Raw genomic sequence first — 25231 nt, 5'->3', positions numbered from 1 at the left:
GTATCTCTCTGTGGACATTTTGAAACAGGCAGAAGAAGAGGACAAGAGAAGGCAAAGGTGAACCCCATGAACAACAGAAAAAAATCACAGTGCCTTACTGAACGGAAAAAAATGTGATTTCTGCTTTTCCTATTGTCAAAGGCAACACTAGTTTTTGTATTTACAATTCCTTTGTGTTTTCTTGAATGATTCATCAGCTAAATATTTTTGGCTGTGTACAGGAATGAACCAACGGTGGTGAGGATACAACCTTGCCTTGAGCACCAGCAGGGGCTTCCCCTCCCAAAAACACACATAATAAAAGAGAATGCTAGATTACCCCAAAGGGAATTACTAGTAATACAAAGAGGGGGCAAAAGTCACCTCTAAGAAAAGCACCAACGGGATATTTGGGGAAAAAGTTGATGCATGAAGGCAATGGAGACTTTATAGCTACACGTGGCATATGGGTTTTTCTGCCATGGTTGTCTGTGCAGGACATTGATCCATTCCAGAGTGGTGGTGAGTTACATGGTGAAAGAAAATCCACCTGCTAGTTGCCCATCCCACCACCCCACAGCAAAAGGGACCTACTGTACTACCAAACTCTTGCTGCTTGTTGGGAGTTTGGGCTCAGACCTGGCCTTCATAAACAGTGGATATGAACAGAGGCTTCCAAGGATGTGGCCACTGACAATTCAGGTTTTATACATTTTGCTCTGCATCTACATGGAGGATGTATGATGCCATTTTTAATAACAGTGAGTTGAAACAGTAAGCTCTTATAACCAAACACTGCATCACATTCTCTCTCATTCACAATGCTCAGTGTTGAAGGGAAATTTGACCCATCGCATAGTATACATATTTACTTGTTATAGAACATTATACACCAGCCATTTTTGACCTGTAAATTTCTCTCACAAAGAAATAAAAAGGAAGCCAATACTCAAAAGGGAAAGTAGCTTTGTCAGTGTTCAATTTACTGCTCAATTTACTTCACTGCTTGCCAATTAACCTGGTACAACAGTGATCTGTGATCCAATAATGCTGCTCATTCAACTGATGTGCTTGAGTCCTTCACTTCTTGAAACTGCTTTTTCCTTACCAGTTCAAACTAGATAAAATCAGGCATCTGTGTGAAACCAGTGTTCACAAGCTTAAAAAACCCCACAAAAACAGCTGCTACTAATTGCATTTCATTATTTCATATCAGTTTCCAACTTCATTTCATTCTTTCTGCCTATCTTGGATTATCTCTGAGAGAGAATTCCACTTTTTAATTTTTTAAATTGTGCTCATTTTGGATTTCCACCTCATTTTCTACTCTAACACCAAACACCTAAAATTAAATTAAAGTAAATTAAATAATGCCCAACCATTGCTATATAATGAGGAACTTTTGTTGCTATTTAAGAGAAGCCACTTCAAAGTGCTAATAAGGTACCAGCTGCAAACAGAGAATGAAAGGCAAAATTACTGAAAGCAAACCAATGTTTATAGGTCTAAGACAACAAATCAAATCTGGAGCTGGAAATGCTTTTGTAAGCTTTGAGTCAATGTAAACACTGAAAGAATGCCAGCCGAAAGAACAATCTTGTGACGTCCTTAGAGAACAGCTCTGGGCTGCCCTGACAGCTCCTCCTGCCACCGATGCTGACTGAGGGAGAGGCCACAGGCTCTGCACCCCAGCAGCAAGCACAGGGTTCAATTTCCTAGGCACATCCTGCTCTCCAGAGGAAATTGATTTAATTTCACTGGTTTAAATGGCTGCAAAAATAGCAGTGATTTGATGCTATTAATCAAATTATACTAACTGGGCTGTAAATGGCTCCTATCACAAGATTCACTGTAATGACAGTATCAAATAAAAAGCAAATGATCCCTGAGAGGGATATCTGCCTGTGTGGGAACCACATCTGCTCAACACCTGGAGAAATCTGGCAGAAACTTTCTCGGTAGCTGGCTGTGGGTGACATTTATTAGACCAGTTATTTATGCCTACTGCTAAGCTAATGTCTTGTTGCAGCAGCACACTCTTCTAGGGCTAATCCAAGGACAAAGCCTGGAAAAGGACAGCTATAGATGTTTCAGATAGGTCTTGCCTGCAGCATTTCTTCGCATACCATTTGCCAAAGAGAACATCACCACTCTACAGAAAAGGCAGAGTCTTCATACTCCAGTATATGCAATGCACCTCCCTTCCCTTCCCTTCCCTTCCCTTCCCTTCCCTTCCCTTCCCTTCCCTTCCCTTCCCTTCCCTTCCCTTCCCTTCCCTTCCCTTCCCTTCCCTTCCCTTCCCTTCCCTTCCCTTCCCTTCCCTTCCCTTCCCTTCCCTTCCCTTCCCTTCCCTTTCCTTCCCTTCCCTTCCCTTCCCTTCCCTTCCCTTCCCTTCCCTTCCCTTCCCTTCCCCCCGACACGATTAAACAGCACGAATTTGAAACACTGTAAGTTTTGGAAAGAACTTAGGAAATGCCATGCTTCATTATGTCCCTATTCCAGCCTTTTTTTAACACTCAAGGTGGAGCCAGGGCTGTGAGCACAGCCTGTTTGCCACACCTGTGCTGGCCCTCATGCTCATCTCTTGCCACAGCTGTCAGAGCCCACATACAGAGCCAGAATTACACAGTCTTGGGACAGAGGAGTGCAGCCACCTACTTTTCAAGGCCACAACGTAGCTTTCTTTGTTTAATTTGGTAAAGACTAGGCTTCCAGGTAAGTATTTTTAGACACATAAAAAGTCACATTTCTAGATCCAGAAGCCAGCTCCCTCTTCTTAATTTGAAAGCAAAATTTTTAAATTTTTAGGCTTGTCTGGCAACATCACTGTGGAACCAGCCTCTCGTAGAAACATGATAAAGATACAGCTCAGAGATACAAGACTGGTGAGAAACAAGGTTGCCTATGAAGCAGATAATTGCTTAAATAACTGGAAGACTCACAGCCATTCTTAAAAAAGATTTGACAGTGGTTTTTTCTACTACCTATTGACTGTGTGCATGGAAAAATTTGGTTTGGTTTGGTTTGGTTTTTAGTGAGATTCCAATGTGATCTCTTAGCAGAGGGATTTTTAGGCAGCTCCACCAATTACAGTATTAGGATTTCAGCAGTTAATACTACATGCCCTGGGGCAATACAAAGGCAGTAGTGATGCTGATGATGATCAACCTTCTACTGATGGGACTGGTTTTTGAAAAAAACCAAACAAAAAACAATCCAGGTATTCTGGCCATTAATACCCACAAAACTTTACATGATAGCAGAGCAGTTCAGGGCTGTGTCCTGCCTCTCGTTATTGCCCCTTCCATATTCACAGCATGGTTCTCTTCCTTGCACAGGTTTCTTTCCCTTGCTACCTGTGTCACATACACATGCCATGAATGAGTGCAACTAGCAAGGAAAAGAGACCTGTGCCCTCAATCTGTTAATGCTACCACCATCCTTATCAAAAGCATCCAAAACTCTTCCTTCTGCCATTTCCAGCTACTTGCATCATTACATTTATTGGGAGACACCCCCAGATGGGCACATTCATCACCCTGCAAGCAGCTTGCTGCTGACCCCCAAGTGCACAGCTGGGCTTCTCACACCAAATGCACAGCTCCAGATGCTTCTGTAGCAGGGGCGCCCTCAAGCTTGCAATCCAGAGAAACAAGACATACACAGCAGTGGAGTTGTAAGTGTGATACTCAAACACAAGAGGAGCTGATGATGCTGTCACAGCCTGTGAGACCCTGATCTTGTGCCCATGCACTGCTGTGTCCTGTCTCCTCCCTCACGTCTCCCATCACTCTCCAGAGACCTGTAGCTGCTTCTTATTTCTGTCTCTCCTTCCAGGTGCATGAGCAAGCCACACACAGGAGAAACAGAGTTTGAGGATCCTGCATTTGAAGGTCTGAGGAGGATGAATAGTCCCATCTCCTCCAGAGCCACTCTGCCCTGCTATCTCTGTAGTGTGCTGAATTCTCCCGGGACAATTCTTGATGCAGAAAGAAATACAACCAGATGAAAAGCAGCATGTGGAGAGACAGTCAGCCCACAGCTTCCCTCTTCCTTCCCAAATTTCTTCCATTTCTATAAAGATTTAGCAGTGCACTGAGTCTTATTAATCTCACAAAGAGCCCAACAGTAATGCTCTATAATGGTACTATTTAAACAAATTTCTCTCTTTTAAAAATTTTTTAAATTACTTCATTTTAGAATTTTTATTTCTGTTCTTCTTTTATTTTTTTTTCCAAAATGGCTACACACTATGAACCAATGTATGTTGAAACCACAGCCCACCAGGAAGGTCTTTGAGAGCACAGAGGGGCATAGGATGACCATGGCCCAACAGTTCAATCCTGCTGGGGAAGGCAATGTGCCACAGTTGAACAGAGTGCAGAGATTGAACCAAGATTGAACTGGTATCTAGAAAACTTGATTGGCAAGGAAAGTTCGAAGACAGAGGGCATAAACCAAAAGCATGACCATGATAACTGTCCAAATACCATCACTGCTATTGCAAAGAACAGAGAGGGTATCCCTGTGGACAGAAGAAATAACAGTTCAACATGCAGCAAGGAGTTGCCAGGTAATAGAGCAAAAAAAACCCAGCAGCTCTCTCAGGATGAAGGTGATGATGTTCTTCAGTGGTGTTTGGAAAGGCTGTGGAATGACAGAGGTGTTCTAGAAAAATCTGCTTTGTATTACCCAATTTTGGTTTTAGAGCAGGGGAATAGAGTAGATATATGTGATTTCTATCTTATCATTCTGCCTAGCAGTCTTAAAGTGGATACTTCATGTGCTCTGAATGCATTGCCTTTGCAGTGGAATGCAGAAAGCTGTGTTGGTCTCACTTATCTGTAGCAGAAAGCCAAATTTTAAATGAAACAGTATGCATAGTAATACTGATCTTTTATATTGGCAATAAAATGCTTTGGCTAAGAGAAGAATATTGTATTTCACACTAGAGTCTGTCCCAGGAAAGCACAGATTGGATCAGCTTAGCTCTTTAGTTTGGCTAGGGAAAAAATATTTCATTTCTGTTGTGTCTCTCCTCCATCTCTGACAGATCTATCAAAATACGGATTTACAGTTCAAGTTTCCAGCCACTGTAAGTTCAGTTTCGAATGGAAAAGCACAGCTGGCATGCTGAACTTTATTACTAGAAAAATAATATTCGCAAAGCCTGCCAGCTATTTTAAAGGTCATTAAATGACAGAAGCACATCCATGACAGGCTCTTCATGCAAACTGTGCTGAACTGGGTTGTAATTACTTCATACATGAGACCAGCTACTTCATGATAAGATTTCCAGAGCAACCACTTGTAACACTACAGTGGTGACAAGTTAAATTTGTTAAAATATAAGTTAGGACTATTCCTGTGTTAGCCTCAAAGGGGTAAAGGTACAGCAAAGACAGCATTTTCTGGTTTGAGATGGGAGATTTTCCTTGCTAATGGCAGAAGCAGTCCATGGGATACAGCCTGGCTTAGGCGTCACTGTTTCCAGGGCTTGCAACTCTTCTGCAGTTCTCTGTTTCTCTAAAATACCCAGCTGAATGGAATGTAGATGATTTTCCCCTTTCTCAGTACATGCTCCTCATCTAAAGAAAGATGGAGGTTGTTAGTGATATGTTTGCAAATTCTTGGAGGTATTTCTAAAAGCTGTTACAAGCACAAACCACCAAATCCAGCCTTCAACACCTGCTGGGGGAAAAAAAAAAAAAAAAGCTGTCTGAAAAATCCACAAGCCAGGCTAAATGATGGTGTAGGATTAGAGTCAATCTTGATGATCAGTCATGAAGCCAAATGTCTAAAGAAACAAAATGTTTTAACAGATACATAAGCCACTTTATTACAATAAATAAGTTCCAGGATTCTAAAATCCCAGGGAAATCAATCCTAGATGCAAAATACGGTATTTTGGGTGGACAGAACTGTGTAACACTTCTCTAAATTACGTTTTCCTTCACTGAATGTATATGTGCAAGACATATATATCAAGACCTAATATTACATCTTGGTAATCATCAAGAATGTAATCTGTCAGGCTATGTTTTAAAACCTCCAGGAAAACACTCTCCACTTAGGAGCCACAAGGTGCACTTTTTTTAGATAACTGAAAATACTGGAAAAACCAGGTAGGCTTAAGTGTACGTGGACACAAGTATTACCTGTCCTCCATAACATGGTTAAAGAGCTACTCACAAGAAATAGGTTTATTTAGTATCTCAGACTAAGAAGTGTATGGAGCATTAGAGAATTATACACACACATGTTAGTTTTATAATTACTACTTACAGTCCTAAAAAATAGCTGAGCATTTAAATAGAAAAGTCTGCTTATTGTCACTGTAATCTTTTTATGCTACTTTGAAAAAAACCAGTATTTTTTGTATGGTCTCAGTTAATCAATGAGAGTCAACTCACTTGTCTGTACAAGGACTATGGTAACAAAGTGTTTTCATGGGAATATTTTGGATTTTAAAATATAAAGTTCAAAAGAGAAAAGAAAATTATCCAAATAACCAGCCTAATTTAATTTCACGAAAGTTTAGGAAGATGCTTAAAAACTGTCCATGCATGAACCCAGATGCACTGCTGGGTGATGTGTATACAACTGGAGTTAATGGAGTTTTATGTCAATTCAAAATTAGGTTCAGTGTGCTGAATGCTGCCTTGCCTCTTTCCCTGTCTGGGCCTCGACCATGCCTTAAAGAGTAAAACATTTCAGCCATCCTAAAGGAATCACAGGCAGTCAAATATTTTGAGAGAGAAGTGCATTTCCAGCACAATTTGCCTTGGAGCCAAAGGTTCTTTAAGCAAATTCTATGCAAGCAAATCTTGAAGAAAACAAAAAGAGGCAAGCAGCTGGATTTCCATCAATACCATTTCTGAAATGAGAGTGACAGGAAAGTAATTTGTGCACAACACCGCAAACTTTCACAAAGAGAACTGCAATACTTGGGACCCAGGCAGCAAGGAAAAGTCACCAGCGACCTGCAATCTTAAATGTATTTAATCATCTATATTTATTTGTGTAATTAAATATATATTCAAAATCAGGACAGCTCAAGTCCCACAAAACACAGAGGTGGGAAAGCTCAGTGTGTCTGTTCACCCCTGAGCAGCAGGGATGCTAGACAAGCTGTTGGATACTGTCAGGATGGGATGGAGGTGAGCTGGGAAATGGGGATTTCAATACACTGCTGGAAACATCTCTTTTCAAGCACAAAGCGGATGATGTGCTCTATCTTCCAAAGGCATGTCCACAGAAATAGATCCTAAACCAAAATCTCAAAGTGGCTGCAGCCTTGTGAATTTTGTGCAAAGGCAGATTCAAAGATGCTGTATTACCTAAGCCAGAATTTGGATAGTAAGACAATCCTATTTATGCAGTATGCTGGTCTCAGTATTACTATTTTTCCCTCTCTTTCTTCCTTTGTTAAAAACTTAGTTTTTCCATGTTTCAAAAGAGAAGTAGTCTATTTTCTCTCTTGATGTTTTTCAAAACAAATTCAATACTGCTCTTTCAGTTGGCTGGAGACAAGAGTGGGATTATTCCAGATTGATCAACCTGGACTGACAAGGTGTAATTACAGACTCATCGTAGACACATAAGGCATAATCTTAAAATTATCTTCAGAATTTAACTTGTCCTACTCTTGCATCTCAGTAGCATTTTAAAAAATCCCTTTTATTTATATGCAGACACAGAGTATGGAAGGCTATTTCTTTTAAAGCTCAGCGTCTGCATGGAGCTGTAAATTGTTCTTGTGTGCAAAATCTTTTTGCTGACATTTAATATCCACACTGCAGGCCTGCAGCAGCTTACAAGGCTGAGGGCATAGAGCTGCCCCCTCCCTGGGGTCACTCTGTACCCACAATGTTCCTGTGCCCACTGTCTTCCTCAATTACAGACAACCAGCAGCCCCAAGAGCAAGAACACACCATCTATCCCCCACACCACTCCCTAGTGCATCCATCCTGGCCCTCTTCTCCTTCCCCTCCTTAATGCAATACTATCCCCTCTCCCACACAGTCAGCCTCTTTCCAGGCCTGGATAGGCAAAAGTACAGACAAGGACCATGGAAAGGTGATGTTCTTGAGAGGGCAGAGGAGGATCCCTCCTACCCTGTGTCACCAAGATCCCATCAGTCCCTGAATACTTTCATGGGCAACAACTAACCTATCTCCAACTACCAATTTAAGTCTGAAAAATTGGCTCAGATTTTGCAGGACATGTCTTCACCGGTGCAGTAACAGGTATGAAATCTCTGCTTCCAACAGAGTGGGAGAGTGCTTTGGCAGGACCTGCAGGACCTCTTAAAAAGATGGCTACTTTAGGGTTTTAGGATACTGAAGTAAATGGAGAAATCTCTTCCATCATAATAAACTATATTTTGAAAATATAGCTCAAACTTCATCATGTTTGAATGAGCATTTGAATGTAGGTGCTTTACAGTGCTGTGCAGGGTGGACATTAACCAACCCTTTCACAGGTTCTCCAACACCATCAGAGAAGATGTTTGCTCTCTTTAGTCCTTGCAGTGGATGTCACACCCATACACACATTTCTTCACTTGTTTCAGTTTCTGTTTCTGATCTACCACTTTTGGTAACTCCCAAAGGCTACTATTCTTACACCTCTAATTGCATGCAGAGATGTCTTGGGAAATGAAACAAGCATTGGGCTTCTGCTGCCCACACCACTTGCACAGTTTAATTAAGGGAAAGGGAAGAGGTGGTTAAGCTTTAGGAGCCAAGATCTGGAGCAGAAAAAATAGCAGTGCTGTCTGCTTTAAAATATGTATAGCCTCTCTCCTTCTGTAGTCCTATCTCTGAAATTCTTACTTCAACCCTCCATTATCACCCAGTGTCTGCCACTTCCCACACTGCTCACAGCACTAGCAGTATGTAACACATGGAAAAAAGATTTTCTACTTTAATAAAATTTCTGTTATATTTCAGGTCCTGGAAGATCTGAATCACTTACTCAGTGTATTATCTTTGTGTCGCTGCCACTACTCCTACCACAGCAAGTTTCAGTTGGCTTGTCTAGGCATTAAGAATTACTGTGATTTTTTTTTCTCCCCCATGCAGAGCAAGTTACTTGAGCATGCAGCTCTTTTTCTGAGATGAGTGATGGGGAAGGGGGGCAGGAGCAAATGTTCATGCCACAAAGACATAACAATGTCAGCTGTGGCTACTGGACATTTAATGAACTAGATGCTGTCTGCCCCCAGTAAGTAGTACTTCATAATACTGAAGTCTCAAGTACATTTACAAAGCAAATCTTCCCTTCTTTCCCTCTCTTTTCCCCCCACCCCAAAACAGCTTTTGCTCTTGACTTTCCTGCTTGTTTTTAGGGCAAGTTGCTAGCCTTTGCAGCTGCCTTACCAAATCTTAAGAATGGAAGTTCAGGTAGCAGCCTGTTTGTGCAACCAGCCTGAAAGGCTAAGGTGGTTCCCAAGATCTTAGAAGACAACAATTTAGCTCTCACCATCCAAGCTTTCATCTGTGGAAACACCAGCATCAATTCAGAGGCCATCAACTCAAGCTACAGTACATTTACAGCTAAAATTTTCAAATAAAGCCAATTAAAATTAATGAACAAATGAACAAAGAAGAGGAGTAGGAGGCAATTCTAACTCCAAACATTCAAAAAAATGAGTCAGTTCTGCAGAATGAGTTGGATTTTTTTTCCAAACCTCTGCAGTAAGCTGAATTCAGGTTCTTCAGGTGTTTACCACTCCTTAAGGCACTCATGGCTTAAGGGTGAGCTACAAATCCTCAAGTGGCCAGAGGTGCCCACTTTTAAAGAAGCCAGCACACAGGACAGCAAGAACTTGGATAAGGGACATATCAGCTGTCTGAAATCTGTCCTCCCCTCATGAAAAATGCAGGGGAAGGAGACAGTTTCTTCTCTCCACAGATGGGAGCACTCCTTCCCACCCACTCTTCCTACAGCTTGTATTGAAAAGTGGTTAGTCATAGCAGGACACAGACACGTTCGTGCCTGGGTGATGAAACTCAGATGATAACAAGAACATGTTCTTGTCTACAGGCCAGGAGAAAACCACGTGGTTCCCTTGCAAGCCAGATTTTATAATGCCTTTGTGCCAGGGAGAGCAAGTCATTTTTATTTAGCCTTAGTCAGCATTTGGGGAAATACACAGGTTTTACTCCCCACAGTAAACAAGCTTCTAGATGCTCTTCCACCAAGCTTCCTTTTTGTCCAGGCTTCTATTTGTTTACAGAATAACAAATCACACACCCCCTTCCCCCCAACACACACCCCCCACACACCACACACATGAACAGCTGTTGGCCATGAGATCTAGACAAAACTAACCAAAATCAGGACCAAGGGCTGTGGACATGGATGAAGCTAATGCAGAAAGTCAATTACTCTGCAGCAGGGGCACATACCTGGCAAGGAGAAAACCCTCACCCTGAGGTCTGGCCCCTTGAAACACGTGACATTGCAAACATTCATTTGCAATTTAGTGAGTAGTAGCTCATTATCTCAATTTGAGTAGGACACTAATGAACTGGTCTAAATGTATTTACTTGTTTGGTTATGATTCTCCTCTGAAAATGCTGTCCTCACTTTGAGAAGACACGCACAACACAGTGCTAAGAAGTTGAGCATTCCCTGCATTTGGCAAGACACAGCACATAGGCAGAGTAGGAAAAACCATGGTGAGCCTTTCTGGGGGTGCAGTTACAGACCTTGTTTGGGTCTTCATGCTCCAATAGTGAGGAAACACAGCGATTTGCTCAGCATTACATATTTTTAATCCAGAAAATTGGGCTGCAACTGTGAGCTCATCATAAGGCTGAGATATAAAACCAATGCCCCCTTTCTCCTGCCCTGGGGCACTGTGAATGCTGCAGTGCCAGGTGGTGGCACTGTCACACGGGGGTTCTGGGGTCCCCCAAGTGCAGCCCTGCCCCCCACACACCCTTCCACCCAGCACCCTTCCAAGGAAGGCCTTTATGGTCCCAGGGCAGTTCCTGTGCCCAGGAGTGTGCTCTTACTCTTGGTTGCCATACACTGGGGCACAGCTGAAAACAGCTGGGAATGGCAGTGAAATGAAACTACTGATGGGGTTATTCAGATAGGTAAAAGAAACCATAAAAAACAATCCTCTAGCACATGCTTGGTAATTCATTGGCCACAAAACTTGTGCAGTGAGTGCAGAAAGCTGTAGGTGTGGCATTTAGGGACGTGGATGAGTGGTGGAGGTGGCAGTGTTAGGTGAACAGTTGGACTCCATGATCTTAGACGTCTTTTCCAATCTAAATGATTCTATGATTCTATAAAAGTCATACCCATATGCAGCAGACTCATCAATCAGTAAACACGTTTTTCTCCTCTCAAAGTATATTATTGTGTTCAACATCTTAATGATTATGAAACTGGCAACAAGATATTTACTTTGATCAAGGTGTTTATTGCATCTCAGAGGGCACACATGCACTGGGGTTTTCTGTTTTTCAGGGGGTTTTTTTGTTTGGGATTCTTTTAAACTGAAATACAAAGAAAAGCCATTTTGAAATTAGCTTTTTATAGAACTTTCCCATTACAGTGTATGTTATCCCCACAGCAAATTCAGATACAACCACTTTTAATGGTACCATACATTGATTAAATAGTTCATTTGAAAGACTTTAGGTGAATCTTTCCAACCCAATATGCTTTTACAGAGAACTGCCAAGCCACTTGTAACACTGATCAACAGTGACCTCATTGAAGAGTCAAGATCTTACACCAAGCCATCAGCAGAAACAGTATGAGAACAAATAAAAATTAAAGAAACACAGTATGTACAGTAAAGGGCATGGATCTCTGGATCAGAATTAAATCTAATCACCAATAGTACAAAAGCTACTCACAGCGCATTCGGGGCAATGAGAAAACACTATCCTAAGGCATACACAGGTAAGCACTAAATTAAGAGATGTACGGAAGAACTGAACAGAGATGGGTAACATCACTTGTAATGTTTTGACTACAGATATACCAAAAAGTCCTCTCGTATTTGAAATCCCTTAATGCCAGCACAACTATGGTTGCTTTTTCCCAAATACATGGATAGAAACTGACCCTTTACTTAATTTTCAGTGCATTTAGCAAGAACTGATAAATATGCCAATTATAAATGCAAAAACTTAAATAATTAAACGAGATTTTAAAATAAAAACAGCAATAAATATGGTATTCTTTCAGATATGATTTTTCATTCTTGGTAAATCATTGAAAAAGTATTTGTCATGGAAGTTTTCCTTTATATTAGTTTAAATTATTTTAACATATACAGTGCCACAAAAATAAAACATTTTTTTTCATGACAATTGAGATTCCTGTGACTGGAAAAAAAAGTATTCTGCACAATTTCTTAAGTATTTTCTTTACTATCTGGTGTTATCACACTATGTTTTGTAACAGATAAAGGAGAAATAGAGGCCTAGGGAAACTTTGGGTGTCCTCAAAAAGTTATATACATTGAAACCTTCAAAACCACAGACATTGCTCCAAATGGCTCACCAAACAACAGCTGCATAATCTGCCCCCGTGGGATAGGTTCAGAAAAGCACTAGAAGGCATCAGAAACATACATCCATTGTTTAAATTGTAAAACACAAATAACCCAAGTACACAAATTTCGAGAGAGTAGGGATAACAGCTAAGGTAGTACACATTCCTAATGTTCACTTTCACAGCTGTGCTACACGTTTCAGGAGGAAGAGAAAGTCTGAGTAAGCACTGGGTTTGGTACTGGTGGCTCACTTTGAAACTCTGAGCATCCATTTGTAGACTCCAAACTCACGTTTTTAGCATCCAGTCAGAAAAACCGCAGCTGTGAATATAGAAAAGTATTGGATGAAAACTGATACAATGAGTTAGTAAAGCATGTTCTAGAAAGAGCACCAAATCTGCTCATCCCTTCACAGCTCAGGGGATTTGCTATCAGACTCTAGTGAAGCAGCAGTCTTCCCACAGCCACTTATGAATCTCTCTATCATAAATACAAGTTGAAAGCAGTGAGTCCCAGCAGTGAAGGTGTATCTCCACTCCTGGCCATCACCTGGAGGTGTACCTGCCAAGTGCCAGGTACACCTCCCTAGGGCTGGAATTTGGGGAAGGGTGGAGCGGGGACTGGGAGATGCCTAAGAGCAGCCTGAATCACTGCTGCCAGCTCCAGTGCAGAGTGGGCTCAAGACAAATTTTAGAATTAAGATCTAGGAAGGAAGAAAAGTGACTCATGAAGAAGGCTTTAAAGTTATGTAATGATTGTCCTCTCCTCACCTTATTCTAGTCACATTATTCTAGCCTTCATTATAAAATGCATACCTTACTTCTGCATCGTTATTTTTTAATTGGCAATTAGTGTTTAATTCAATTTGATATTTTTACCTGGCCCTCCAAAACTGTAAGAATAATGTCTTAGCCTTTATTTCCTTCTATTACGCAGTACTGTTTTTTTGCTTCTCCTCCATTTTTCTTTACATTTACTCCTCTGTTCTTCCCCATTATTGTTCTACACAGCACTGCTCAGGACCTCATGGCCTTAGCATTCAGAAAAGCAGTGCCTTGAAATATTGTATGGCAGGGGAGAACATCAGCTGGTAGCAGTAAAGAGATGCAAACAACCTTCCCTTGATGACAAGAATACATTTTCCCCTTTTGATACCTTCACACCTATGATACCAAATCTTTTTCAACACCCACAAGACTGGAAGAAGCTTCTTCAGCACCTTTTCCACCCCCCAGTATTTGTACCCTGTTATCATTCTACATGTTTCAGTATTAATTTCAAGAAAAAAACCAAACATGAATCCTTGGACTGAATGGAAACAAGGTAAAAATTGAAGTTATACATTGATGATACTTCTTTTTTTTTGCCAAAAGCAACTGTCAGGAAAAGTTATCTATGAGTCAAGCTTTCAGGCTAAAGTTAAAGAGTGTGGACAGAGAATTTGGTTTTCATTACACTGCATGTTCCTAGCTCCACAGCTGCGATTTTATCAGTCATATTCATCCTAAACAACATCTGTGTGCCAGACATGTACCACAGTGTGACATGCTCGAGCAGGCAGTCACAGAATACCTTATCATTTACAAGAAATCCTTGATGTTAAGATCCGCTAATGGGTCCTTTGTTGGAGGTTTCTTGGGGCTCTGAGTAGCAGGAGTTGGGCTTGGAGAAAGCTAACAGACGCCAGCCAGGAAGGCAGGAGAAAAAAACAAAGCAGATAAGAATACCCAAGCATTAGATAGACATAAGCAGTTCTCACACAAGCACATTGCAAGCATACAAAGTTCTCATTTGTCTGCAAGTTCAGCGTGGTGCTGTTTTGCTCAAGCATTGTTTGGGTTCCATCCTTACTACAGGGTTAACAATGTTTGGCAAGTTTAATAGGTAAGGCTATAGACACTGCAGATCTGAATGAGTATAGCTTCAGATCACTCTGTCCCTGTAGGACAAAATGGTGTTAGGATCTTCAACCCAGACAGAAGACAAGACAATTGTTAGATGTTAAAAACCAAGGTGCAGAGCAAGCAGAGTGCATCCTGCAGGGAGCGACTGAAAATCCCTGCGACTGGCAGTTAAGTACAAATTACTTGACACTGATAATATAAATAAGAGTCCAAACCAAACTGGAAACATGACTAGATTATACTAGGTTCCTCCTTTGATAGGTATAAAAATCATCAGTTACCCCATAGAAAATGTCAGTTTTCAAGTTCCATGCAACACTTCTGGCTGTGGTGGTCAAAGGATTCTCCCATTCTGTCCTTACTCCTCCCCATTCCTACCTCAACTCAGGGCACAAGAAGTATTTTATACGTAGCCCTGGCACCTTGATGACCGCTCTTCTAGAAAAAAATTTCTGTGTCCCATAATATTATTCTTGGTAAGTGCACATATAGTTTAAGGTGGGAGGAAAAGCAAGACTAAATATATTCCTACTTAGAGCAGTTTCAAGTTCTTTCCATTTCTACACAGAAAACGTTGACAAGCTTCATTGGGAATGTAGTTCCTGACTTAAGAAGTGTGGTTCGCTAGATGTTGATTGCCTAATATTTGCAATACAAGGGGGGTAGCCTGGTTTCCAGGGTTACCAGTGAGATTTTACAGCTACAGCATCAACTTCCATCTCCCTCCTTACTTGAAAGGCAAGATGGACTTGTGACTTAAAAAAAGCAAAATACTACAGCTAAATAATTTCCTGCCTCTCCTCTGGAAGGGCCTTTCCTTTTCAGTGTTATTACAAACCAAACTCTACTTTGAAATAACAGCCTGGAACAGGCATCATAGCTTATGCTGCATCACCTGCTGAGTGTAGCTTTAGTAAATTTTGGTAGGCTGTGAACAGAACAGCAATGCCCATGAGTTCCACCTTGAGCTTTACTCAAATATCACCCAAAACTAGATCTTAGATGTAGTTAGCTGTAGGAGATTTTCAAACTCGTTCCACTGGTCTCATACAAGGCAACTGAAATAAAAAATCAAGGTGGTTCATGTGATCTGCAGCAAGGCAGGCAGCTGATCCTTTACTACATCTCATTTACAGACCTAGAGCTAGAGTTGAGCTGAGACAATGCACACACACAAGCTACTTCCTAGTGACGTGGAGAGCAATTAAACATTCATGTAGCAGCAAGGCTCACCTGTACACCAGGGCCAGTGGCGGCTCCAAAGGGGGGCCTCATCATCGGCTGCCCGTACATGACCGGCTGTTGGGGCATCATGGGCACCCCTGCACCTGCTGGGGGCTGGAAACCAACACCGAGTCAGCAGGGGTCTGGGGGAGGGAAGGAGAGCAGTGTAGCGAAAGAGACTCACCATCCCAAATGCTGCTCCTGGCTGTGGGACAGGTGGAGTACCTCCTGCGGCTGGAACAGCACTTGCTGGAGGCACAGCTCCCGCCTAAAAAGTAATTAAAAAAAAAAAAAGGCAAAAAAAGAGCAAAAATCTAGCACCAACCATCTGGAAACCACACAGAGTCTCCAGCATTCTCAAAGCTGTTCTGGAAAGTAGGACTGTTATGCAGCACATATGCAGCCTCAAAACCACAATGCTTCAAAGAATGAGGGAGCTGAATGAGTCCTTACGCACAGCTTGTTTCTTCATAAGAAAGCAAGGATGACAGACTCCATTCTCTTCATGAACAGAGTGCATTTACTGACTACAACTCAAAATAGGCCCGAGAAAATGCACACTTTGCTCCTCCTTCTAAAGAGTGTAAGAAAGCATCCCAATTTCAGCTAACACACTATGGCACTTATCGTAGCACTGTATTTTAGTAGAAGCTTAAGCAGATTGTAAAGCTAAGGGAAATAGCTGCTATAATTAGTTTGCAGTGAAAAAAAGAATAATTATGTACCAAGATTCATTGAAGTTAAAGAATAAGTTCACACACTTAAACCAGGATCAGAATCATTACATACTTTACAAGGGACAGTTTAGTTTATCTTGATATGCTTTTCATTCATACACTGGGCTTGTTATGATTTTCATTCAAATAATACAAGGCAAGAAAAATTTTATCTTCCACTAGAATTCAGGAAGAGAGAACTGTTAGTTTATGAACTCTATTCCAGTCTGAAGGTTTTCTGGGGAGCATTTCAGTTAAAAAGTGTACTGTGCTAAGAGAGTCCCCAAACTAAAACCAAGATCTGGACATTCAAGTATGTAAAGCAAGAAATTAAACCACACAGGTTGATGCTATCAGATGCAGTGATCTGACTGCTTTTACAGGAACACATTGTAGCTCAACATCCAATTAGGCAGATGCCAAGAAAATGGCCACACAAACTGAATCTGCTTTTGCCTCTAAGCACTAGGTCACTTGACGGAATGGGCTTTGATGTGATTCTGCTGATTTTAAACCTGGAATTGAAAGGTCACAAGGAAGGGAAGAAGAGACCAAAACTTAAGTGGTTCAACAGTGACATGAAGAAAAGCTTCATTTTTGCCTTCATATTTACTCTGCCTGCAGACGTGGGTTTCTTTGGATTCAAAAAGTACCTAAGTGCATGATTTTTAAGAAATATATACAACACATATATTTCATGAAATGCTATCAAAACCACCCAGCTTCCAGAAAAACCAGTTACTTATCAGATGATAAAATCACTACAAGATCAGGCTGATGCTACAGAAGCTCGAAATTTCAGCCAGTACAAGTCATCAGGTAGTTCACATCCAAGTAAAGCAGTGGAGACATCATTTTCAAGCTTACAGTACAGAAATGGTTAATCACTACTACCATACTCAACCCATTGGCTGAGAATTGCCTGTTGGACAGACAGTCCAAGAGGAGCCATGTTAGAAGCTTCTAGCTAGTTTTAAGCCAGCAGTAATAACTGTAGTGCAGGTGAGGTGCTGTTAGTATCTTCATGTTTAGTAAGTGCAGTAAGAGATCAAAAAAAATTCACTTACACTGTACAGTACTGCCCAGCCTTTCTATTAAGAAAAAAAAGTTGACGTTACAACTAACACATTAAGTGAAGTACAGGGAATTCTTGTATCTTCCATAAGGTTATGGAACATGCTCAGGGTCTTGTTAACACCTGGATGTGGCAGCAAGGAACTGAATTGGTCATGGCCCCCCTTCAGAGTTCTTTCTTCCCTTTGCCAACACAACCTGGTTCAAATGGAGGCTGTTTTAAGCCTTGTGAGACATTTGATGAGTTACGACCCCTCTTCAGATTACTTTTGTAGCTTATTCATGATCAAGTTGCTCTTGTGCCAATTTTAGATTTTTAGCTCAATTTGACCCTCTTCTCTCAAAATTAGTGCCTTCTGATGCTTTTTTACAGGGTAATCTCACCTTTCCCAACTGCTTTACCCTCCTAAATAAGCTACCCACTCTTGATCTACATCAGTTACCTGATCAGTATGAATACTGTGTAGTCTTTTGATCTACTTCATTCAATAAAACTTGGGAAAAACCTATCTATTTTCTCTCCTTATAATACGTCAGCTGTGGATCGATAGTGTTTTATTTTGGGTACTTGACCTGGGCCTGATCCTGGCAAGGCTTACATGGCTAATCACACACTTGGAAATGCCCACAGGTATTAAATGTACATGTAGAGCAGTATCTTGATACATACACTAGTGTATTTTTCATTTACTACTCGAGGGTTTATTTATACCAGCTGTAAATCTGTTCTTAAAAAGTCTGACTTGAAACACTCATATAATTTACACTGAGGCAAACTGTTTAGCCTCAGTAGACTGGAGCAGTGCCTACATGTATGCTTGCACAGTCTCATCAAATACTGCAAGTCCAATACCAGTGTTGTCTATGGATTAACCACCTACCAGTGGACCACCTGGGACACCACCAGTCGACCAGGTTGCAGGTGCTACTTTTGGCTGCCAGTTCGCTCCTCCTGTTAACTTTTTCTCTCCAGCATTCCACTGAAGGTCTCCCCTAACAGAGAGGGAGAGAGGCAGGCTATTATTTGCATACTTCCACAGTGAAAATCAAAACCAGTTGCAGCACACATTAGCATTAGACGTGCAGCTACATTAGCTTATGGTGTATGTAGTTATTAACAGAAAGATATACTTTTAGTGACACTCAGTTTCAAGGGTTGTTAGCAGTGGACACCAGAACACTCTATGCTGAAGTCAGTTACATGGTTATGGCCTTTGTGGTGAGAATTAAAGAGAAGTTTTACTTAGTATTGACTGAAGGTAACATATCGCATATACCCTTGCAAAGTAGGAAGAGGGACTGCTACTGCCTATTCTACTGGGGCCAGGCAGGAGAGCTGCCTGCTAGATGTCTTTGAAAGGCCATTTCAGTGCTGGAAATCTTGCTCAGACAGCTGAAGAAGGAAAGTATTCAGTTCTGCAAAAAGTTGATAGATACAAGACAAACAAATCATTCACAGAATAACAGGGCTGTTGCAAAACCAGGTTTTGTTAGAGGCTGCTCTACCCAGAATAAAATACACTATTTGAACAAAGTAGAAGGAAGGAAGCTACATTTTGGGGCTAAACTTCACGATGTGTTTGTACATATTCCTCCTATCGTCTCCACACAGGCACAAACCATTTTGAAGTCTTGCATACAGAGGAAGACTCAGGGCAGAAGCAAGCAGTTAGATTAAGAAGATAAAAAAATAAATGCAATGTTGTAAGTATTTCTTTTTGCAAAAAGAAGCTTATCATGCCAGGGAATGAACCTCTTTTCTATTTTGGAAGTATTTCAATGCCTACACAATAAGTACATCCAGCATCTGTAAAATATAACAAAACTATTACATATTAGCATAGATTACTGAGGGGAGCTATACAATTTATTATCTGGACTATTTGTTCATTAAAAGCTGCTTGGAAATCAGCTATCCAACATGAAGGCAGTAATTACAGAAAAAAATATTTCTAAGACTCAGATTAAAGGCAGCAAGTTTATAAGCTGTATCAGGAACACTGAACCTTAATTATTCAGTGAACCTGTATAGAATAGAATGCTTTCTTCAGAATTTTTCTGGATTGGGAGGTTGGGGCATATAACCAATTCATTGTTTCTTAATAACCACTGAAATAGATGTAGGGCTATATAGCAGAGTAGAAAACTTCCTTTTATCTTTAAGCAAAGTTGAACTTACTTTTTAGAAGTAGTACCAGAAATTCCAAGATCTGAAAATTGTAAGAAAAAAAGGAAATAAAAAAGAAACCACATGTTTAGTAAATTGAAGCCTGTCAAAGCTTAGATTTCACTGCACCCGGGCTTATCAGGAGCGAAAAATTTTTGGCTGTCTTCATTCAGACAGCATCAGAAGACTGACCACATCTACCTATTCTTCAGGACAAACGTCTGAGAAACCCTGTGGATATCTTGCAGTTGAGAAAGTCATTTTTGCTTCATAAGCAAACCAAAGTAACTATATTTAGGTCTACAAAATGCTAAGTTTTTTAAGAGCACCAAACTATTTACCATGAATGACAACACTAGTTTCTGTTCCTCATTACACACATGGAAATAAGAAGCTGTATTCCACATACACATAAATCTGGACATTGCCTGTGAGTTTTGAACTGTTTTATCTGCTCTGTCATACATGGAAACTCCAAATGGTTTCCGTAATTACCCTTTGGAAGTCTTAAGTTGAATTTTAAAGAGTACTCTTCTCACAGGACCAGTATAAGTCCTGTAAGTCATAAATTGCTATTTGATTTTCTCCTCCAAACTTGGATATACCAAATGACTTGCAGAAAACGTTTCAAGGGATTAAAAGTCTTGCTAACTTCTAAGCACAGTATTTTCTCCTATACCTAACAGCCATGTCTGCATCATAAGATCAGTTTTACCTTTATTGTGGTGTGTCTACATATACTAAGAGAGCATTCCTTCTATACAGCCCTCCAAAATACAACTTCAGCAGGATTACACCTTAGCCTAGGTGGGCCTCTCTTAGGTTTTGGGGGGGTTGCAGCTACTGATCTCTAATTACAAAGGCCCTAGGCCTTTTCCTACTACAGGAACATATTTTAGTTTAGAATTTCAAGAACCTGTTTGGTAAGTTCTCTGTCTGAGAGAAGGCCTGTTATTGAGTGCACTCATCACCCCCCACTGCTATTCTTTCTCTCATTAAACATGAAGTCAGCTATTTGTGTCCACCAGCTTTGCTGCTTAAACTCCAGTATGCCATCAGACACTTTGGACAATTTTAATTTTTCTATTACAGAGGGGCACATCCATTAAGAGTCTGATGTGCCTCTGGAATGTACCTGGGATGGTCACACATTACAAATCATACCTACCAAAAAAATGCCATTATTTGACTCAGATCTTGGGCTCAAAGAAGGACAAACCCAGACTATGTGAATCAGCTATCTGAACCAAGCCTTATTCTTGACAATAACTTCCCCAATCTCCCCAGCAGAACAGGAGGAGACTGAAGCAAGCTAAAATAGACAGGTATTTGGCTCCATGGAAAAGCAACATAGCTGCATGCCACACCACTTAAAACCAAAATTTTTCACTTACTGCCTACTAAGTTTGCAAGAGACGAATCAAGATCACTTCCAAGGCCTTTGCTTGCTGCTGCAGCAGTGACTGTTGCTGTGGCTGTAGGTGCTACAGGTTGACCAGAAGGAACCATAGTTGGCATAAGCAGATCACCTAAGCCATCAAACACTGGAAGTGAAAGGAAAGTGAGTTAGAACAGCAGCTGTGATCAAAAAAGCACTGCCTTCTACTCTGCTGTTGGTCAATGAATACGGCACAGACAACCACATCACAAGTCTTACCAGAACACCATTTGACATTAAAAGTAATGCCAACAAGGGCATGCATGTCATTTTACTAGACATTGAATGTACAGTAATCCTCAAAAAGGTATACCAATGAAAACTAACATGAGAAGACATGCCTAAAAGGAATTTAGTTGGAGCGTTGAATCTACATAGATACAGCACCACTTCCACATGACACTATTTTTCTTACAACCATCCTTACAGAGATGTCAGATACACACACATTTGTCAGGAGATATTCATTTAAAGGTTTTTAAAATGAACATCTTGCTCCAAACACCAGTCAGAATTACTGTGGCAAAGGCAGTCTTATACCTTGACATCTCACAGCAACAGGATTGGCAGTCTCAAGATGTTACTATTCACTTGCAAGCAGCAGGGAATCAGGAAAACCTATTAACATCTTATGAGATCAGAAGGAACCAGAACCGTCCACACTGACAGTGCTGTTCTCCTTAGTCCAGTCATCTAACTCAGAAGTTTGTTTCTTAGATCCCTTGAAGTCAAACTGCTTGGTACATCTCATGCCTGAGTTCTATCTTCTGATCTGTATTTGAGGTACATGCTAATGTTAAGTCAACAGGGAGGGGTAGCATGTGCACTGGCAAGCAACCAAATAACCAAGCGGCAGTACTATTTCCATCTTTTTTCTTGTACGGTTGTAGAACTCACCAATTTTAAGTTTGTAGCAAGGACCCAGCATGAAAAATATAGAATGGAAGAGATGCAAACAAAATGATAGCAATGATAAAAGTTTAAGCTTATAGTCAGGCAAAGAACTCTAGGCCAGCTTCTGTTGTGTGTACCCTCAGGTGCCATGCAAGCTCCAGAGCACCTTCAGCAGCAGTGGCAAGATGACTTGCCTGTATACTTGATTTACAGAGTAGTCTTTTCCTTGGGTAACTCCTGATTCATGCTATCAAGCACATGCAAGGATGATGTATAGACTAGTTTGCTTTTTACTGACACGCTAGAATAAAAAATGGATATAGAGAGCTCTTGGGCACACACCAGCCTTATCACCACCCTGAGGTTCTTCCAGTAGAGAAAGAAAAAGGACGTCACTGCTACTGCTTGTACTCAGAGCCCAAATATGATGTCATTAACTCATCTACCACATAAAACACATTAGAAAATTCACAGGAAGAAACCCTGTGGCTCACCTGATGCATCAAACGAACTGCCAGTTGTTGGAGCTGTCGTCCCAAAAGCTGCATCAAAGTTAGGCTGTAGTAATCCAGTTTGAGCTGGAGTGACTGGGGATGGTGATGGAGAGGGAGCAATAAAAGAACCTCCAAAGCCTTTAAAAAAACACATTAAGAGAGGTGAGGACATTAGAGTCAGCCTTGTTAGACTGTGTTTACCAAAACCTCAGTCTACAGAGGGCAGAATGATAGAGACAATTATTACTAGATCATTTTAAATAACTCAGTACTACACAAGCATCCTTGGTGTGCCAGGTATGACCATGGGAATTCAAAGATTTTCTGACAGTCACCAATAAAAACATTAGCGATTTTAATTCAGATTTTTGGAGAGGCAGACCAACAGAGTAGAGAACACAATACTTCTGTCTCTACACACTATTGTTCTAGGGAAACAATATCACAGGCAGTATGCAACAAACTATTAGTTCAGAAAAAAAAATAAACAGAAGAGTAACTTGAGAAATGCGTATGATCGCTCATCAACTACTTTGGAATCTCAATTCATAAGGCAGTGTTTTACTAATCCAGTTTAGCCTTTCTCACCATCTTAAAATATCCTGGTTTTCCTGGTCAAGATGTCTTCAAGCTGTCCCTCTGCCCCCATGCCAAAGCAGGGTCAATTGTACTCAAACCAAAACCCTCCATGGGGAAATGAGAGTGGTGTGCCATCACTGGGTTCTGGGCAGCAGCCCAGCAACTTGCTGTACCATCAGAGACAGGCTTTAGGTGTGGAATGCCTGGCCCATATGAACAAACACATTGGCCCCAGACACAGCTGGGAGAGGGAATGCAAACCTGACTGTGCACTGCAGGTCCAGGAGAAGGCAACCCGATTAGAAACACCTCAGAAATTGCACCTCTCAGCTGAAGCTTTCCAGCTTCCAGGTAATGACCGAAAACACCCTGATCATAACCTGAACTGGTCCCTTCAGATGCCACCAACCAAGGGCACCAGCTGGAGCCAGGGAACCAGGAGGAGGAAAAGCAGAGCAGCCTGCTTTCTGCACTCAGAAATAAAGGATATGTCAGCAGCCTAGGTGAGCTTCCCTGTGTTTATTAGGCTTACTTCAGTATAATGGAACCAAGAAGCCCTTATAACCCAAATCCCAGTCCACAGCAAGTCTCATGCTCACAGTTGCTAACCCTGAATATGGAAAAATGCACTGGGATCAGAGACCTGCCCTCATCTCTCCATGGTCTGTTCTTGACATGAGTTTGTCATGAAATAATGTAGGTTGGAAGGGATCTCTGGAGGTCAGCCAGCCACACAACCTGTTTAAAGTCAGTCTAATCAAATCAGGTTGCCCAGAGATTTGCCTTGGCACTTCCAAGAGATCTTACTGACTCTCTGGGTGGCCTGTTGTCCTATCAGACCATTACAGTATTTAATGAGTTTCTCACATATATTGACTTTTTTTACTATCTTTGTGCACCTCCAAGAAGAACCTGGCTAGTCTTCTCTGTATACTCCCATGAGTTTAGACGTCTATAAGGATTCCCTTTTGCCTACTCAAGGCTGAATGAGCCCAGTTCAGCCTCTCTGCATATGTCATATGCACAAGTCACCATCTATGTGGCTCTCCACTGAACTCACTCTGTCATGCCTTGATCACCCACATCAAGAGATTCCCTAATACATTTCCAGATTACCTGTGCCCAGCCACATTCCCTATTTCCCTTCCAGCACATACTATGGTGGTTCTAGTTGTCCAAGTGCCAAAGCTTGTGATAGTGATGCTTTCTCTAGCTGCCTAAAAAAGGCTTCCTCTACTTACCTCTTCTTGAGCAGGTGGTCTGCAGCACATACCTGCTGAAACATGACTGACATGTCACTAGATCATCACCTGCCCCAAAGCAAAGCTCCATGCATTCAACTATCTGCACAAAAGTACTAATTGCCACAGAATCAGACCAGAAGCAGATTGACCAGACCCAAGGATGACAAAGGCAGTTCACTGCAGCTATTCCTAAACCACAGGAGCCATCTAAAGAGATTGTCTTTCCACTTCCTGAGTGAGAACAAGGAGCCTGGCAGAAGGGTATGATCCAGTTAATAAGATTTTTTTTAGAAAGTTCTGTAAGCTTTTGCAAAGCCCCAGAAAGTGTCTGCTTTTCCAGCTATAGAAGAGAGGACTCCCCAGCTTCTGGTGAATATTTGTATGATGACTGGTCTTAATTCCACAGCTTTTAGCCTTGCAGAATTAAACAGGAATACCAGGCACAGAAGCCATAAAAATTCTTTAACAAACAAAGTTCCTAGTTGTCTACAGATTGCAGAAGACCCCAAGAAAGTCTGCAGAAACAGCAGCAATCGAGTCAGATGTGTTGCCTGGACACCCCCAACTGCCTGATTTTGAGGTTGCTTTTACACAGTCAAGGAAGATTTCATGTAAGAACACGTTATTAGAGTACATAGTGGGACACACAAGGACACAGTTTAATTGGATAGAAAGATCTAGAAAGGAAAATGGCTAGACTGTTGTATTTATCAGCATAGTTCTAGTTTTGTCTGCTGAAAGGCTTGGAGTAGGAAAACATTTCTTCGAAATTTCCTAAGCAAGCCAAGAAAGAGCAGGAACTTAATTGATAGCAGAACACTTAAGAAAATTATGAATAGTAAGTATACTCATTACATTATGCATATAAACACACAGTATAACCAAAAAGTCATAAACCATGAAGGACAAGCCTTCAGCCACCATATGAACTCCAGACACTCTTAAATTTAAAACTGATTACACTGCAGGCTATACATCTGCCATTATCT

General features: G+C 41.1%; 1 protein-coding gene across 24 annotated transcripts in view; it reads right to left on the bottom strand.

Annotated features, from left to right (window-relative positions):
• Positions 1–11401: 11401 nt before the first annotated feature.
• SNAP91 (synaptosome associated protein 91) overlaps positions 11402–25231 on the bottom strand; it is a 64388-nt gene continuing 50558 nt past the window's right edge. For 9 of the 24 annotated variants that reach the window (XM_039569067.1, XM_039569066.1, XM_039569068.1 and 6 more), the window contains 9 exons: positions 22420–22557; positions 20988–21137; positions 19606–19636; positions 18308–18419; positions 17420–17443; positions 15821–15904; positions 15646–15750; positions 14081–14181; positions 11402–12829 (listed from right to left, as the gene is read on the bottom strand). In XM_039569067.1, coding sequence (XP_039425001.1) covers positions 14089–14181; positions 15646–15750; positions 15821–15904; positions 17420–17443; positions 18308–18419; positions 19606–19636; positions 20988–21137; positions 22420–22557 — 737 coding nt within the window. In that variant the 3' untranslated portion in view covers positions 11402–12829; positions 14081–14088. The remainder of the gene's footprint in view (positions 12830–14080; positions 14182–15645; positions 15751–15820; positions 15905–17419; positions 17444–18307; positions 18420–19605; positions 19637–20987; positions 21138–22419; positions 22558–25231) is intronic. The other 15 variants (XM_010404726.3, XM_019287467.2, XM_039569072.1 and 12 more) reach the window with 5 other exon arrangements.

Source organism: Corvus cornix, chromosome 3 (genome assembly GCF_000738735.6).
Source record: "Corvus cornix cornix isolate S_Up_H32 chromosome 3, ASM73873v5, whole genome shotgun sequence".
Lineage (NCBI taxonomy): Eukaryota > Metazoa > Chordata > Aves > Passeriformes > Corvidae > Corvus > Corvus cornix.
This window is presented reverse-complemented; position numbering and strand designations above follow the sequence as displayed.